The sequence below is a fragment of the Oncorhynchus masou genome, chromosome 25 (assembly GCF_036934945.1).
Source record: "Oncorhynchus masou masou isolate Uvic2021 chromosome 25, UVic_Omas_1.1, whole genome shotgun sequence".
In the NCBI taxonomy this organism is placed as follows: Eukaryota; Metazoa; Chordata; class Actinopteri; order Salmoniformes; family Salmonidae; genus Oncorhynchus; species Oncorhynchus masou.
Window position 1 is genome coordinate 40236794 of NC_088236.1, and position 16026 is coordinate 40252819.

Below are 16026 nucleotides of genomic sequence, written 5' to 3' on the forward strand. Positions count from 1 at the left end.
CCCTGACCGCTGGCTACGTCCCTTCCGTCTTCAAGAGAGCGAGAGTTGCACCCCTTCTGAAAAAACCTACACTCGATCCCTCCGATGTCAACAACTACAGACCAGTATCCCTTCTTTCTTTTCTCTCCAAAACTCTTGAACGTGCCGTCCTTGGCCAGCTCTCCCGCTATCTCTCTCAGAATGACCTTCTTGATCCAAATCAGTCAGGTTTCAAGACTAGTCATTCAACTGAGACTGCTCTTCTCTGTATCACGGAGGCGCTCCGCACTGCTAAAGCTAACTCTCTCTCCTCTGCTCTCATCCTTCTAGACCTATCGGCTGCCTTCGATACTGTGAACCATCAGATCCTCCTCTCCACCCTCTCCGAGTTGGGCATCTCCGGCGCGGCCCACGCTTGGATTGCGTCCTACCTGACAGGTGGCGTGGCGAGAATCTGTCTCCTCGCCACGCGCTCTCACCACTGGTGTCCCCCAGGGCTCTGTTCTAGGCCCTCTCCTATTCTCGCTATACACCAAGTCACTTGGCTCTGTCATAACCTCACATGGTCTCTCCTATCATTGCTATGCAGACGACACACAATTAATCTTCTCCTTTCCCCCTTCTGATGACCAGGTGGCGAATCGCATCTCTGCATGTCTGGCAGACATATCAGTGTGGATGACGGATCACCACCTCAAGCTGAACCTCGGCAAGACGGAGCTGCTCTTCCTCCCGGGGAAGGACTGCCCGTTCCATGATCTCGCCATCACGGTTGACAACTCCATTGTGTCCTCCTCCCAGAGCGCTAAGAACCTTGGCGTGATCCTGGACAACACCCTGTCGTTCTCAACCAACATCATGGCGGTGGCCCGTTCCTGTAGGTTCATGCTCTACAACATCCGCAGAGTACGACCCTGCCTCACACAGGAAGCGGCGCAGGTCCTAATCCAGGCACTTGTCATCTCCCGTCTGGATTACTGCAACTCGCTGTTGGCTGGGCTCCCTGCCTGTGCCATTAAACCCTACAACTCATCCAGAACGCCGCAGCCCGTCTGGTGTTCAACCTTCCCAAGTTCTCTCACGTCACCCCGCTCCTCCGCTCTCTCCACTGGCTTCCAGTTGAAGCTCGCATCCGCTACAAGACCATGGTGCTTGCCTACGGAGCTGTGAGGGGAACGGCACCGCAGTACCTCCAGGCTCTGATCAGGCCCTACACCCAAGCAAGGGCACTGCGTTCATCCACCTCTGGCCTGCTCGCCTCCCTACCATTGAGGAAGTACAGTTCCCGCTCAGCCCAGTCAAAACTGTTCGCTGCTCTGGCCCCCCAATGGTGGAACAAACTCCCTCACGACGCCAGGACAGCGGAGTCAATCACCACCTTCCGGAGACACCTGAAACCCCACCTCTTCAAGGAATACCTAGGATAGGATAAGTAATCCTTCTCACCACCCCCCTTAATGATTTAGATGCACTATTGTAAAGTGGCTGTTCCACTGGATGTCAGAAGGTGAATTCACCAATTTGTAAGTCGCTCTGGATAAGAGCGTCTGCTAAATGACTTAAATGTAATGTAAAATGTAAATGGCATATTGTTTTTATGAAGATTTTAGAATATTCACATGAAAATCTGTCGCTAAATGGATGGAAACCTAGCTATAGACACCCTAAAGACTCTGGCAAGTGCACTGGTCCAGTGTCACTGTGATTAGGCCTGCATATCATGTTTCACCAGCAGTCCCAAACATCTAATGAATAAGCTACCAGCCAAACAACTTGTAAGAATTGTATTTAAACCCCCCCCCCCCCTCATATTCATCTTGAGGTTGAGCATTTGTTGTATCTATCTCTGTAATGTGTCTGTATCTATGTAATCATATATGTATTTATGTAATGTATCTCTGTAATGTGTCTGTATCTATGTAATTGTATATGTATTTATGTAATGTATCTCTGTAATGTGTCTGTATCTATGTAATCATATATGTATTTATGTAATGTATCTCTGTAATGTGTCTGTATCTATGTAATCATATATGTATTTATGTAATGTATCTCTGTAATGTGTCTGTATCTATGTAATTGTATATGTATTTATGTAATGTATCTCTGTAATGTGTCTGTATCTATGTAATTGTATATGTATTTATGTAATGTATCTCTGTAATGTGTCTGTATCTATGTAATTGTATATGTATTTATGTAATGTATCTCTGTAATGTGTCTGTATCTATGTAATTGTATATGTATTTATGTAATGTATCTCTGTAATGTGTCTGTATCTATGTAATTGTATATGTATTTATGTAATGTATCTCTGTAATGTGTCTGTATCTATGTAATTGTATATGTATTTATGTAATGTATCTCTGTAATGTGTCTGTATCTATGTAATTGTATATGTATTTATGTAATGTATCTCTGTAATGTGTCTGTATCTATGTAATTGTATATGTATTTATGTAATGTATCTCTGTAATGTGTCTGTATCTATGTAATTGTATATGTATTTATGCAATGTATCTCTGTAATGTGTCTGTATCTATGTAATTGTATATGTATTTATGTAATGTATCTCTGTAATGTGTCTGTATCTATGTAATTGTATATGTATTTATGTAATGTATCTCTGTAATGTGTCTGTATCTATGTAATTGTATATGTATTTATGTAATGTATCTCTGTAATGTGTCTGTATCTATGTAATTGTATATGTATTTATGTAATGTATCTCTGTAATGTGTCTGTATCTATGTAATTGTATATGTATTTATGTAAAAGAAATAAACACCACAATGGAAATAAGTTCCCGACTTCATTGTCTCTAGCACTTAAAATATTTGTGTATATAGTGCATTCGGAAAGTATTCAGACCCCTTCACTTTTTCCACATTTTGTTAAGTTACAGCCTTATTCTAAAATGGATTAAAATGTTTTTTCCCCCCTCATCAATCTACAACCAATACCCCATAAAGACAAAGCAAAAATAAAAAATGAAAAATCAAATTAACATAAGCTTTCATACCCTTTACTCAGTACTTTGTAGAAGCACCTTTGGCAGCGATTACAGCCTTGAGTCTTCTTAGGTATGACGCTACAAGCGTGGAACACCTGTATTTGGGGAGTTTCTCCCATTCTTCTCTGCAGATCCTCTCAAACTCTGTCAGGTTGGATGGGGAGCGTCGCTGCACAGATATTATCAGGTCTCTCCAGAGATGTTCAAGTCCGGACTCTGGCTGGGCACTCAAGGACATTCCGAGACTTGTCGCAAAGCCACTCCTGCGTTGTCTTGGCTGTGTGCTTAGGGTCAACATCCTCCCAGCATGATGCTGCCACCACCATGCTTCACCGTAGGGATGATATGGCCATGTGATGAGCGGTGCCTGGCTTCCTCCAGATGTGACGCTTGGCATTCAGGCCAAAGAGTTCAATCGTGGTTTCGTCAGACCAGAGCATGCTCATTTCTCATGGTCTGAGAGTCCTTTAGGTGCCTTTTGGCAAACTCCAAGTGGGCTGTCATGTGCCATTAACTGAGGAGAGGCTTCCGTCTGGACACTCTTCCATAAAGTCCTGATTCCTTCAAACTCATGGCTTGGTTTTTACTCTGACATGTGCTGTCAACTGTGGAACCTTATATAGACAGGTGTGTGCCTTTCCAAATCATGTCCAATCAATTGTATTTACCACAGGTGAACTCCAATCAAGTTGTAGAAACATCTCAAGGATGACCAATGGAAACAGGATGCATCTGAGCTCAATTTCGAGACTCATGGCAAAGGGTCTGTAAATAAAGTATTTCTGTTTTTATTGTGCAAACATGTCTAAAAACCTGTTTTCGCTTTGTCATTATGGGATATTGTGTGTAGATTGATGAGTAAAAAAAATATTTAATCCATTTTAGAATGAGGCTGTAACGTAACAAAATGTGAAAAAAGTGAAGGGGTCTGAATACTTTCAGAATGCACTGTAAATGTATGTTTTTAACCGACAATTAAAATCAATCAATTAATCCAAACTGTGCAGCGGCCAATTGATGAAAAGAAAGAGACATCTGTTACGAAACACCAAAAAGTTGAATGACATTCAGACATTGTCAAGCCAAGCCTTCGATACTGGGTAAGCCCACAAGTTAGGGAGGGAAGTATTTTCTGTTTGTCAGAATCGACATAGCCTATCTATTGCAGTGTTGAAAACGCAAACCATGATATTGAAGTGCACGAATTCGGCATGCTTTGTTTATTGGTTGTGTGGTGCATTGACACAGAAATCTGTTGGTGGAAAATGAGTTGCATATATTTTACATAGTTATAAATAATCCATCAAAATGTTGAAAATCAGCTTCCTCCCCTAGCTGATCACTATCTGCAGCCAGCTCTGATCGTAGTGTAAATGAAACAGGCAGGGAGAGTGAGCTCATCTGTGGTGGTCGGTTAATTCTCAACCTTCTGGCCCGTAGCCATGCGCGGCATCGACAGTGCCATAAGTCAATATCCCTGTTTATTAACACAGGGTCGCTACAATTATTTGTGGTCGTAAATATTATTTGGAGTTAATTCTATGAGGGGGGAGGGTGTTCAATTTATTTTACAGTATAAGGGGAGGGTCATGTCAAAATATGTTTTACTTTTGGGAGGGGGGGGGGGGGTGCCCCCCTAGTAAATTTCAATCTGTCCTTTAGGGCTCAACATTTTCCTTGGACAGGTCACGCGGTAGTCAGGGAAACCTCGGGGCTCTATTCAATCATGTGTCTCTGCAGTTCTGTAGTTCCTCTACATGGACAAGCACCAAAGTCTTCAACATGTAAGCAGTGTTTCCCTGTATTAATTTAGCAGTGACGTACCGCCGCTGCTAAATTGTTGCCACCACCCCCAAAAAATATTGAACAGGAAAAAATGTTGCGATGTTAATGAAAGCCTTCTGGTAGATGGAAAGGATTTCCCAAAAAACTTCCCAATTAAATGTGAACTATGGAATGAAGCCTATGCCTACCTGGCAGAATGATATCATGATTATTTGCATCAATCCAGTGGGCATTTGTTTTGCAAACTCCATCACGTGTGCCCCACAAAAACAGTGCTAGATGCATTCACACTTGAGTTAATGGGTAACTACCCCCAAAAAAACTTTTGTTTTTTAACTTTTGGTTTTATCATTGTTGTGTACTTAGAACATCCAAATATGTTGTTTTTCTATTTTTTTTAAAGTGTGATTTTGAGAGCAAAAACCTGAAAAAACATATAGATGACGACAGTGGCACCGCACACCTATCCATAGCGGTCTGTTTGTGTAAGAATGCCAGCAAGTCAGCCGCCCGGCCTGATCCCTCGAAGACGAACACAGGCACGGGGGGCACACTGCTCACATAGTCCAACACCATGGACACAATGTCAGGGCCGCCCTCCACTACCACACATACCACTGGCACACCCTGGTTAACCCCTGCCAGAGAGAGAGAGAGAGACACACACACACACACACACACACACTGTTAAACACATGTGTATTACAATACTCACACACACACACACATTGCAATCTCTCTTTTTCTTACACACACTCACACGTCAACACATTCACATACACACTCTCATTCACACACACAGACAAACACATGCACAAAGCCACACACATACTCACTAGGATGGATCTTCTGCAGTTGAATGTGTCTCTCCAGCTTCCTCCTGAGTCCCAGCTGGCAGCCATGTTTCCCCAGAGTTCCATCGTCCACTAACAGGAAGTGGGAGTGCAGGCTGTTCAAACACACAGTTTTGTTCAAGGGGCTTCTCAGGGGCTGGTAAGGCCTGAGCACCTGGGTTAAGTATCAGAAAACAGGTCAGAAAAAACAGGTCAGAAAGCAGGTTGAGAGAAATTAGAGGATTTGAGATAGTCCAAGCGGAAAAGTGAGAGCACATGTTAGATCAAGGGAGATAAAAGGTGACATTTCTGTGGTTAAAATTAGTACAGATCTGTGCAAAAAATACAGCAAACCTTCTTATAGGGTGGCAGAATGGTGTAGCACTTTCCTTCAGTCAAATGACCTAGTGGCCTCATGGGTGGAGTGTTATTCATATTTTTCATAATTTCATAAAGAAATAAACATGATTTCAAAAAAGCTGCTTAAAATCCAGCGTTTCTATGTCAAATGGTTTTATTTCAGTCTTCTGTGATGTATAAAAGTGTAATATTGGGGTGCATTCTCAAAATGGAATACATTTCAACTCTATATCTGACATTTTTTTTTTCTTTTTTACCTTTATTTTACTAGGCAAGTCAGTTAAGAACAAATTCTTATTTTCAATGACGGCCTAGGAACAGTGGGTTAACTGCCTGTTCAGGGGCAGAACAACAGATTTGTACCTTGTCAGCTCGGGGATTCGAACTTGCAACACTTTCGGTTACTAGTCCAACGCTCTAACCACTAGGCTACCCTGCCGACATGGTCATGGTGTCTTCTTTTTTTTAAGCCCATAACCATGTGTGTGAGGTGTATGCTTTTGTTTGAAGGTACATTTGTTTAAGACTACCAAGAAACATTCTGTGTGACCCAGATTTAGCCTGCTGCAGTAAAAGGTTCATTTGAAACGTTCCTTAAAAGCACTGATATCTTTACAGAGAACACTCACATCTCTCCCTATAAGGTCACCGTGGTTGTCAATTACGCCCCAGGGCGTGACCCCTACAGCGTTCCTCTTCCTGCGGCCATTGGTGCCGTATGCTTTCACAGCCTCCCCTACATATAGGGACACACCTAGGAAGGGTCGGATACTCAGTCCCCTTACACACATATAAACGTAATCCCACACACAGTACAATACATGTAATCAGCCAAAATCACACACACAGATGCTCACATCCACCCATGCTTACTGTCTTAATTAAAGCCCAAGTGCAAAATGAATCTGCATTATTTCACACACCTGTGTTGATGCCGTCTGTGAATATCCAGGCTCCAGTGCTCTGGGCTGCAGTTATCAGGCCTTTGCTGAAGGCCTGTCTAACCTTGAGGGGGAGAGGGAAGTTCTCTGCTCCCCCGTGGACCGTCAGCAGTAGTTTAGGCCGTTCCATCTGCCACTCCCTCAGCATCAGCTGCAGCAGAGCCTCGGCCTTTGTGTCGACAGCAACACGAACGTACTGCACAGTCATCACATAAAGCATGGTCAACCACATGAATATGAGATAACAGTTCCTAACAAGCTTCCAAGTGGTAAATACGAGTGGGAAACTCGGGTAGCATCGTTGCACGCTCAGTTGGATATTTCGGAGTTTCCTAGTTTCGACTAGCACATGAATGCAGCAATACCTACAGACCTTGGCATGGCAGTTACGGTCAGCGCTGTCCTGGAAGTCAATGGTTCCGTAGGCATCGGTGGCACTGGCTTGTGTGTGACACTCCACTGACCACCTCTCTTCTTGCACTGCCTGGGGCCCAGGCCAGTGGGACATGAAGGGGCCAGTCTCCAGCCAGGTGTGTTCCCCTACCAGACGTCCGCAGCAGCATCTGGGGGGAGAGAGGAAAAACTCAAACCTTTATAGTTGTTAAACATTGGCACAAAAATGCATTGCTGTCCCTATAAATGTCATGATATTATACATGGAATTACTGTGTTAGTTTACCTTTACACTACCATGGGAAATCTCACTCTCAAAACATGCACACACACGCACACACAGTAAAGTCATATCTTATTAGGTTTTGGCATACTTGACACACAGTCCCTTCAGGATTCCGCAGAGAAAAAACATTTGTTTTCCGCAGAGGGAAAACATTTGTTGGCATGTGGCATGATTGAACCATGCTGTATGCTGTAAATGTGAGGTGATTGGTTGAAATTACGAGCCCTCTTCTTGTACTGCGGCAATGGGTCCATTTTATGCATAATATTGGAATGCTTTGAATGTTTTATGCGGTCAAATATGCAAGTCATCGCATAACATGCGGGGGAATTGTTGATTTTGCAAAAAATTCTGCTATCACAGAATCGAGAAATCCTGGAGGGACTGAACAGGAAATGATACAAGAGCAACATAACCACATAGCTAGAGTTTCCCTTGAACAGTTAGTATGGTTACCAAAAGTTAGCTTTTTCAAAAACCAGACATGGTAAAAGTTATTGCAATTATTATTCCAACACTACTATCATATGACATTTTGACATTGTTCAGCAAATACCAATTCCAGTGCACCTGTGTATGTCTCCACGTGCTGGGATGAATTTAATACACTCTCTCTTGCAGAAGGTGTCGTCAATCCAAGACCTCTGTGACTGGAACACAACACACAACATTAAGGTCTAAGGGCCTGGGGCTGACTTTCTACTTAGCTAACATATGGAATTGTTTGAAGATGGTCATACCAAGGACTATTTCGATATTTGATTTTGAATTTCAGGACCCCTGTAGCCTCACAAAGCCGCCTGATCCAGCAAACTTACATTAAATGCTGCACTGATATCAGTCTGGCAGGGCTGTGATTCAAACAATGAGGTATAACTAGAGGGTAACTTTACAAGTAAAATTGTGAGGCTTGCTAAAGCTCTTTAAAAGTGATTTTTGTGGTAGTGGAAGAAAATGAGAAAGACCGACATTTTGTCTGTAATCTGATTTAAAGTGATACACGAGAAAAACATGAAAACTGCCTATATCTTGTTACACCGTTTGACTTGCTCTGGAAAATCTACTTTCCCTGAAAACATCTTGCGTTTTTTCAATATGTTTTCTCATTCATATTAACCTAATGATGCTCATTCATGATTGTTTTAATCTTGTGTAGAATAATAACATACGGTACAGTCAACTGCTAAGGAAGAATTGATTCTGCCGGATCATCCTACACATAACCACTGTTTGTCTACAGTACATATACATATAGTTTTCATGAATTTTTCCGCAATAGGTGGGTAACCTGTGTTTGCATTTACCATCTACTACACCGCTGCTCTTGATTTTTTCACATCGTAAGAAACAGAAATTACGGAACGTTTCTTTTGAAACGCCTCTTGGGTTGATGAGAAAATGGCCATCTTGTTGCTATTGATACACTAACAGGTACATTTTCCAGAAAGTATATATTTCCATCTGTCTTGTAGGAGTATTTCTCATCCATCTTCACCTGATGCTGCTCACATATTTTTGGTCAGTAGTTGTGTGGTTGTGGTCAGTAGTTGTGAGTTCTGTGGTCAGTAGTTGTGGACAGGAGTTGAGGTAAGTAGTTATGGTCTGTAGTTGTGTTGGTGTGGTCAGTAGTTGTGACCAGTAGTTGTGTGGTCAGTAGTTCTGTGGTTGTGGTCAGTTGTTGTGTGGTTGTGGTCAGTAGTTGTGTGGTTGTGGTCAGTAATTGTGGTCATGGTTGTGGTCAGTATTTGTGGTTATTAGTTGTGGTCAGTAGTTGTGTGGTTGTGGTCAGTAGTTGTGTTCTGTGGTTGTGTTCCGTATTTGTGGTTATTAGTTGTGGTCAGTAAGTACGCTTTTCTTTAGGAATCTAGTGAAATAAAAGTAGTCAAAAATATAAATAGTAAAGTACAGATACCCCAAAAAACTACTTAAGTAGTACTTTCAAATATTTTTACTTAACTACTATACCCTACTGGATTAAACTATTGCAATGTTCTACTCTCCGGCTACCCGGATAAAGCACTAAATAAACTTCAGTTAGTGCTAAATATGTCTGCTAAAATCTTGACTAGAACCCAAAAATTGTAATATATTACTACAGTGCTAGCCTCTCGACACTGGCTTCCAGTTAGGGCTGATTTCAAGGTTTTACTAATAACCTACAAAGCATTACATGGACTACAATTTGGTCCTGCCGTACATACCTACACATACGCTAGTCACAAGACGCAGGCCCCCTTATTGTCCCTAGAATATTTCTAAGCAAACAGCTGGAGGCAGGGCTTTCTCCTATAGAACTCCATTGTTATGGAACGATCCTCCTATCCACGTGAAAGACGCAGACTCAGTCTTGACCTTTTAAGTCTTTACTGAAGACTTGTCTCTTCAGTAGGTCCTATGATTGAGTGTAGCCTGGCCCAGGGGTGCCAATGTGAACTGCAAGGCACGTGAGTGACGAACTATCCATGCTGTCTCTGCCTGGCCGGCTCCCCTCTCTCCACTGGGATTCTCTGTCCCTGACCCTTACGGGGGCTGAGTTACTGGTTTAGTAGTGCTTTTTCATGCCATACCTAGGAGGGATGTGTCACATCGTGGTAGGCTTTTTTCGTTATACTCGACTTAAGTGTGTTGAGTCACTGACATGATCTTCCTGTCCGGTTTTGCTCCCCGCGGGCTTGTGCGGTGGAGGAGAACTTTGTGGGCTATACTCGGCCTTGTAGTAGTAAGTTGGTCGTCTGTTGACATTCCTCTAGTGGTGTTGGGACTGTGCTTTGGCAAAGTGGGTGGGGTTATATCCTGTCTGGTTGGTCTTGTCCAGGGCTATCGTCGGACAGGGTCACAGTGTCCCCCCCTGTCTCAGCTTCCATTGTCTATGCTACAATAGTCTATGTGCCGGGGGATAGGGTCAGTTTAAATTTAAGTGTTCTCCCTCTAATTAATCTCTCTCTCTGACTATGCCTCAGGATTACTTGGCCTGATGACTCCTGGCAGTTTTGCCTGAGGCTATGGAACCCTGACCTGTTCACCAGACGTGCTGCTGCTCCAGTTTCAACTGTTCTGCCTGCGGCTATGTAACCATGACCTTCTCACCAGAGGTGCTACCTTGTCCCGAACCGGCTGTTTTCGACCCACTCTCTCTCTCCCGCACCTGCTGTCTCGACCTCTGAATGCTCGGCTATGAAAAGCCAACTGACATTTACTCCTGAGGTGCTGAACTGATGCACCTTCTACAACCACTGTGATTATTATTTGACATTGCTGGTCATCTATGAACGTTCTGGCCTTAATGGCCATGTACTCATATAATCTCCACCTGGCACAGCCAGAAGAGGACTGGCCGCCCCTCAGAGCCTGGTTCCTCTCTAGGTTTATTCCTAGGTTCCTGCCTTTCTAGGGAGTTTTTCCTAGCCATCGTGCTTCTACATCTGCATTGCTTGCTGTTTGTGGTTTTAAGATGGGTTTCTGTATAAGCACTTTATTAAATCTGAGGATATAAAAATAACTTTATAAATACATTTTATTTTATTTGTTTTACTGTAATATCTGTGTTTTTGCATGTACATTGAATGGTTGATTAATTTTATGCTACACAATGATAAAGAACATAGTTTTCTAAACTAATCCAATCTGTTAGTTTATTGCAAATGTTACTGAGATTATTGTTACAGTTTAGATGATTGAGGTAGTCTCCGTACTCAATTTTCCTTACCCTGGCACTCATTCTGAATGCAGGTTTCAGATGATTTGACAATTCCACGTGTTTGATATCCTAACTCTGACTCGATTCCAATAGGAACTTCACATCACTTTGCAAGCCAGCATAGTGTAACTTGCAGGCCTGATGCGACCTGTACTATATTAGGGTATAACTAGGGCCTCAAAGAAAGGCCTTATGACATGTCATTAATAATTCAATTTAAAAGGACAATAAGGCTGGTGGGTGTAATATTTGTGTTGAGGAGAAAATTACCAGGCACGAGACAGTTTAGTGTTTAGGGAGTACAGCTTAGTGTTGTTTAGTAAGAACATCTTGTGCCGGGCCAATAGTGAGCATGTCAAATCCAAATCAAATGTTATTGGTCACATACACATGGTTAGCAGATTTTATTGCGAAGTGCACTTCCTAGTAGGTGTCAAAACATAACAGTGCCTTAATATATGAATGATTAGTAACAGCATAGTAACTAATATTAGACAGCTATTGGTCACCAATAATAATACAGTGGGTTCTACCCATTCATAGAGGGTTCTAGGAAGAACTCTCCAAAGCCAAAGGGTTATTTTCTTGCATAGCATGTAAATATTTTAATCAAACTATTAAATTCATCTGACTATCCACAATAATCACAGTGTGCATGTAACCATAGTGTGCATGTAACCATGTAACTCAATGCTGAATACTACCTCTAGCAGTGGGGTGAGCAGGACTTGGGACGCGGAGTAAATGAAATGGCACAGAAAACTCAGGGTGTTCTCTCTATGAAAGTCAATGGCCACATACCAGGGCCCTCACCAGATTTTCATAACATTCGGGGCTCAGTCCTGTAGACCAGAGGCTGAGGGGTTTGCGGGTCAGAGAAAAAAATAATTTCCTACAATTCTAGGAAGGACTGGAGACATTACAATATAAAAAAAAGTATACCGCACAAAATGACAAACTCCTCTGACATTGGCTGACTGAGATCAATAAAACAAACGACCCAAGTCTTAAATGCAACCAATGGCCAATGAAGAGTAGACGCACAGATCTTAGGTCTACAATGTGAGGAGGAAATTATAGTCCACCAACTTTCCAGTGGCACTCACTTATCCAAACGTTTTTTTCCAGTTTTTTCCGTTTAGCTGCTGGCTGCTGTTCATTGACAGCCACAACTCAACAATCAGCTGTCAGATAATCTGAAGAGATTTCACCCCATGCTTCCTGAAGCACCTCCCACAAGTTGGATTGGCTTAAAGGGCACTTCTTACGTACCATACGGTCACACTGCTCCCACAACAGCTCAATAGAGTTTAGATCCGGTGGCTGTGCTGGCCACTCCATTATAGACAGAATACCAGCTGACGGATTCTTCCCTAAATTTTTGCATAGTTTGTAGCTGTGCTTTGGTTCATCATCCTGTTGTACGAGGAAATTGCCTCCAATTAAACGCCGTCCACAGGGTATGGCATGGCGTTGCAAAATTGAGTGATAGCCTTCCTTCTTCAAGATCCCTTTAACCCTGTACATATCTCCCACTTTACCACCACCAAAGCACCCCCAGACCATCACATTGCCTCCACCATGCTCGACAGATGGCATCAAGCACTCAAACATCTTTTAATTTTTTTGCTGCGTCTCATGAATGTTCTTCCTTGTGATCCGAACACCTCAAACTTAGATTAGTCTGTCCATAATAATTTTTCCAATCTTCCTCTGTCCAGTGTCTGTGTTATTTTGCCCATCTTAATCTTTTATTTTTATTGGCCTGTCTGAGATATGGCTTTTTCTTTGCTCTGGCCTAGAAGGCCAGCATCCCGGAGTCACCGCTAGACTGTTGATGTTGAGACTGGTGTTTTGCGGATTCTATTTAATGAAGCTGCCAGTTGAGGACTTGTGAGGCGTCTGTTTCTCAAAATATACACTCTAATGTACTTGTCCTCTTGATCAGTTGTGCACCGGGGCCTCCCACTCCTCTTTCTATTCTGGTTAGAGCCAGACGGGAGTAGTACACAGCGTTGTACGAGATCTTCAGTTTCTTGGCAATTTCTCGCATGGAATTTGACTTCATTTCTGAGAACAAGAATAGACTGACAAGTTTCAGAAGAAAGTTTCTGGCCATTTTGAGCCTGTAATTGAGCCCACAAATGTTGATGCTCCAGATACTAAACTATTCTAAAGAAGGCCAGTTGTATTGCTTCTTTAATCAGGACAACAGTTTTCAGCTGTGCTAACATGATTGCAAAAGGCTTTTCTAATAATTAATTAGCGTTTTAATATGATAAGCTTGGATTAGCTAGCACAACGTGCCATTGGAACACAGGAGTGATCGTTGCTGATAATGGGCCTCTGTTCGCCTAAGTAGATATTTTGTAACAAATAGTAATTTACAACATTAACAATGTCTACACTGTATTTCTGATCAATTTGATGTTATATTAATGGACAGAAAAAGTAGCTTTTCTTTCAAAAACAAGGATATTTCTAAGTAACCCCAAAAACAAGGACATTTCTAAGTGACCCCAAACTTTTGAACGGTAGTGTACATACATTTAAAATGTCACACATAGCTGGTGAGGTAATTGTGTGTGTCAGTGCTGTGCGTAATTTAACTATGGAAACGATTTGCAATTTAACATATTAATGCTTCTTATATTAAAACAAAAAGTGATGCAGTCAGTCTCTCCTTTACTTTTAGCCAAGAGAGAGTGGCATGCATAGTATTGGTATTAGCCCTCTGATTACAGTGAAGAGCAAGGCAATAACCACTCAAACGTCCTTCTTCGAATGCTTCATACCAAAATGACTGCATAAAATCAAATTAAATGTTATTTGCCACATGTGCCGAATACAACTGTTGTAGACTTTACCGTGACATGCTTGCTTACGAGCAATGTTCCCTCTAAGCTGCGAACAGGCGCACAGCTCTCCCAGGACTGCCTCACAGAAGAAATATCAGCCCACGCAGAGAAGCAACGAGATTGAACTTTACTCAACTTTCTAGTTATCCCCTTTAGTTAACACTATCAACGTTTCCATTTACTGTGGGAATTGTAATCGAATCAACACAATATTAGTCACTTTCAATGCAACATAACGAAACAAAACAAACCATGACAGATATTTTCTTGTATGCAGAGTGCATTGGAGTAGGATTCTATTGCATTGACATTGACAGGCCCATACTCTACACAGACCGGTGCACTGTATCCTATCAGAGCTGCAGTATCCCTACAGTATATGCAAATAGACCATTGCCATATATGGATTTGTGCCATTCACTTTGAACTGGTCTGTGTTTACAGCACGAGTGGTTGTGAGTAGATGCGCTTGTTTTGAGATCACATTTGTTCATATTCTTTGCTAGTAAGTCAGTTAGTAGCCCAGTTATAGCTAATTTCAGCAATGGAAGTGGTTGCTTCCTACAAGAGCACAAAACATGTGCATTTCTATCCATCTTTGAAAAGCAAGTCAGGTAAAGAGCTTTTTTCTGTATTAAAGGGGCAGTGTTGTATTTTGAGACAGGCTTGAATAAGCTAAGTGGCCAATAGACAGAGGGTTTCATAATTTGTCTGATTCTCTGTAATAACGGTATGGGAATAATAATGCATTTTATTTTGCATCAAACAACACATTTTCAGTCACCTCCTTTTCTGAAGGACAAGTGGATAAACAGGTTCATGTCAATCCCTACATGGTTTTTTTCTCCAAAAGTTTAATTGATTGTAGGCCTACAATGAACAACACACATTCTACTGCTACTGTAGGCTGAATGACAGAACAGCTATTTCCATGTTAAAATGTTATGGGATGCATTTTCTCCATAGTTTTTATGGTAGGCCACACTGATCAAAAAGCCAAAGCAGGCTACTTGGGCACCAGAAAACACATGCCAGAAGTTGCAAAGGATTTTCACAGCATTCAAGTGTGAGCTCAGCAGACCTAAAATTTGCTGAGTGCAGGAAAATAATTGAGGGAACATTGCTTACGAGCGCAGCGTTTTAAAATAATAATACAAATAAAATAGTAACATGAGGAATAAAAGAAAAGAAAATAATTGATCTATATAGAGGGAGTATAGTTTACAAGGTCCAGAAAGGTACATTAGCAGGCTACTCATGTGGTGTATTTGATCACAACATCGCACGTGCTCTGTCTCTTTCTTCTTGCTCCCAGCCATGGGTGTATTCATTATGGAAACCGTTTAGAACCAAACAGAAGCAAACGGAGAAAAACAAGAGTTTCTATTGGAATAATTCAGGTAGGTCCCTCCAATTTTAGGTCTGTTTGCAAAACATTTTGCAACAGAATCAGCGTAATGAATACGCCCCAGTTCTTTTGGTTTCTTAATTTTAAAATCAGCAAACAAGAGCAAGCTGTAGTAGCAAATACATTTTTCAAAATAAGTGTACAACAAGCTATTGTAGGCCAAGTCTAGCTTTTGGCCCAATGGTTCCCAACTACTAGGACCCCTCCGGTTACTTGGCCTATCCAATAGGGGTACTTGAGAAGACTCATGATGCCATTGGTCTACTAGTAAAATGCACATGAGGGGGTACTTCAGGGGTACTCCGGGCAGAGCCAAAATCTGTTGGTGGTACAGTAACCGAAAAAGGTAGGGAACTACTGTTTTATCCTGTAGGCCTACCCAATGAATTTACAGTGAATTTCAAAACATTTTTTTACATATTAGATTTATATGAAATGACAGGCAACCTAGGATAAACGCATTGCTCGAAAAA

At 41.9% G+C, this 16026-nt stretch overlaps 1 protein-coding gene across 1 annotated transcript in view; it reads right to left on the reverse strand.

Moving 5' to 3' along the window:
• LOC135513647 (transient receptor potential cation channel subfamily M member 7-like) overlaps nt 1–16026 on the reverse strand; it is an 81925-nt gene that overhangs the window by 60436 nt on the left and 5463 nt on the right. The window contains 7 exon segments of the mRNA XM_064936509.1: nt 5241–5415; nt 5614–5785; nt 6600–6724; nt 6894–7107; nt 7285–7474; nt 7644–7692; nt 8147–8240. Coding sequence (XP_064792581.1) covers nt 5241–5415; nt 5614–5785; nt 6600–6724; nt 6894–7107; nt 7285–7474; nt 7644–7692; nt 8147–8240 — 1019 coding nt within the window.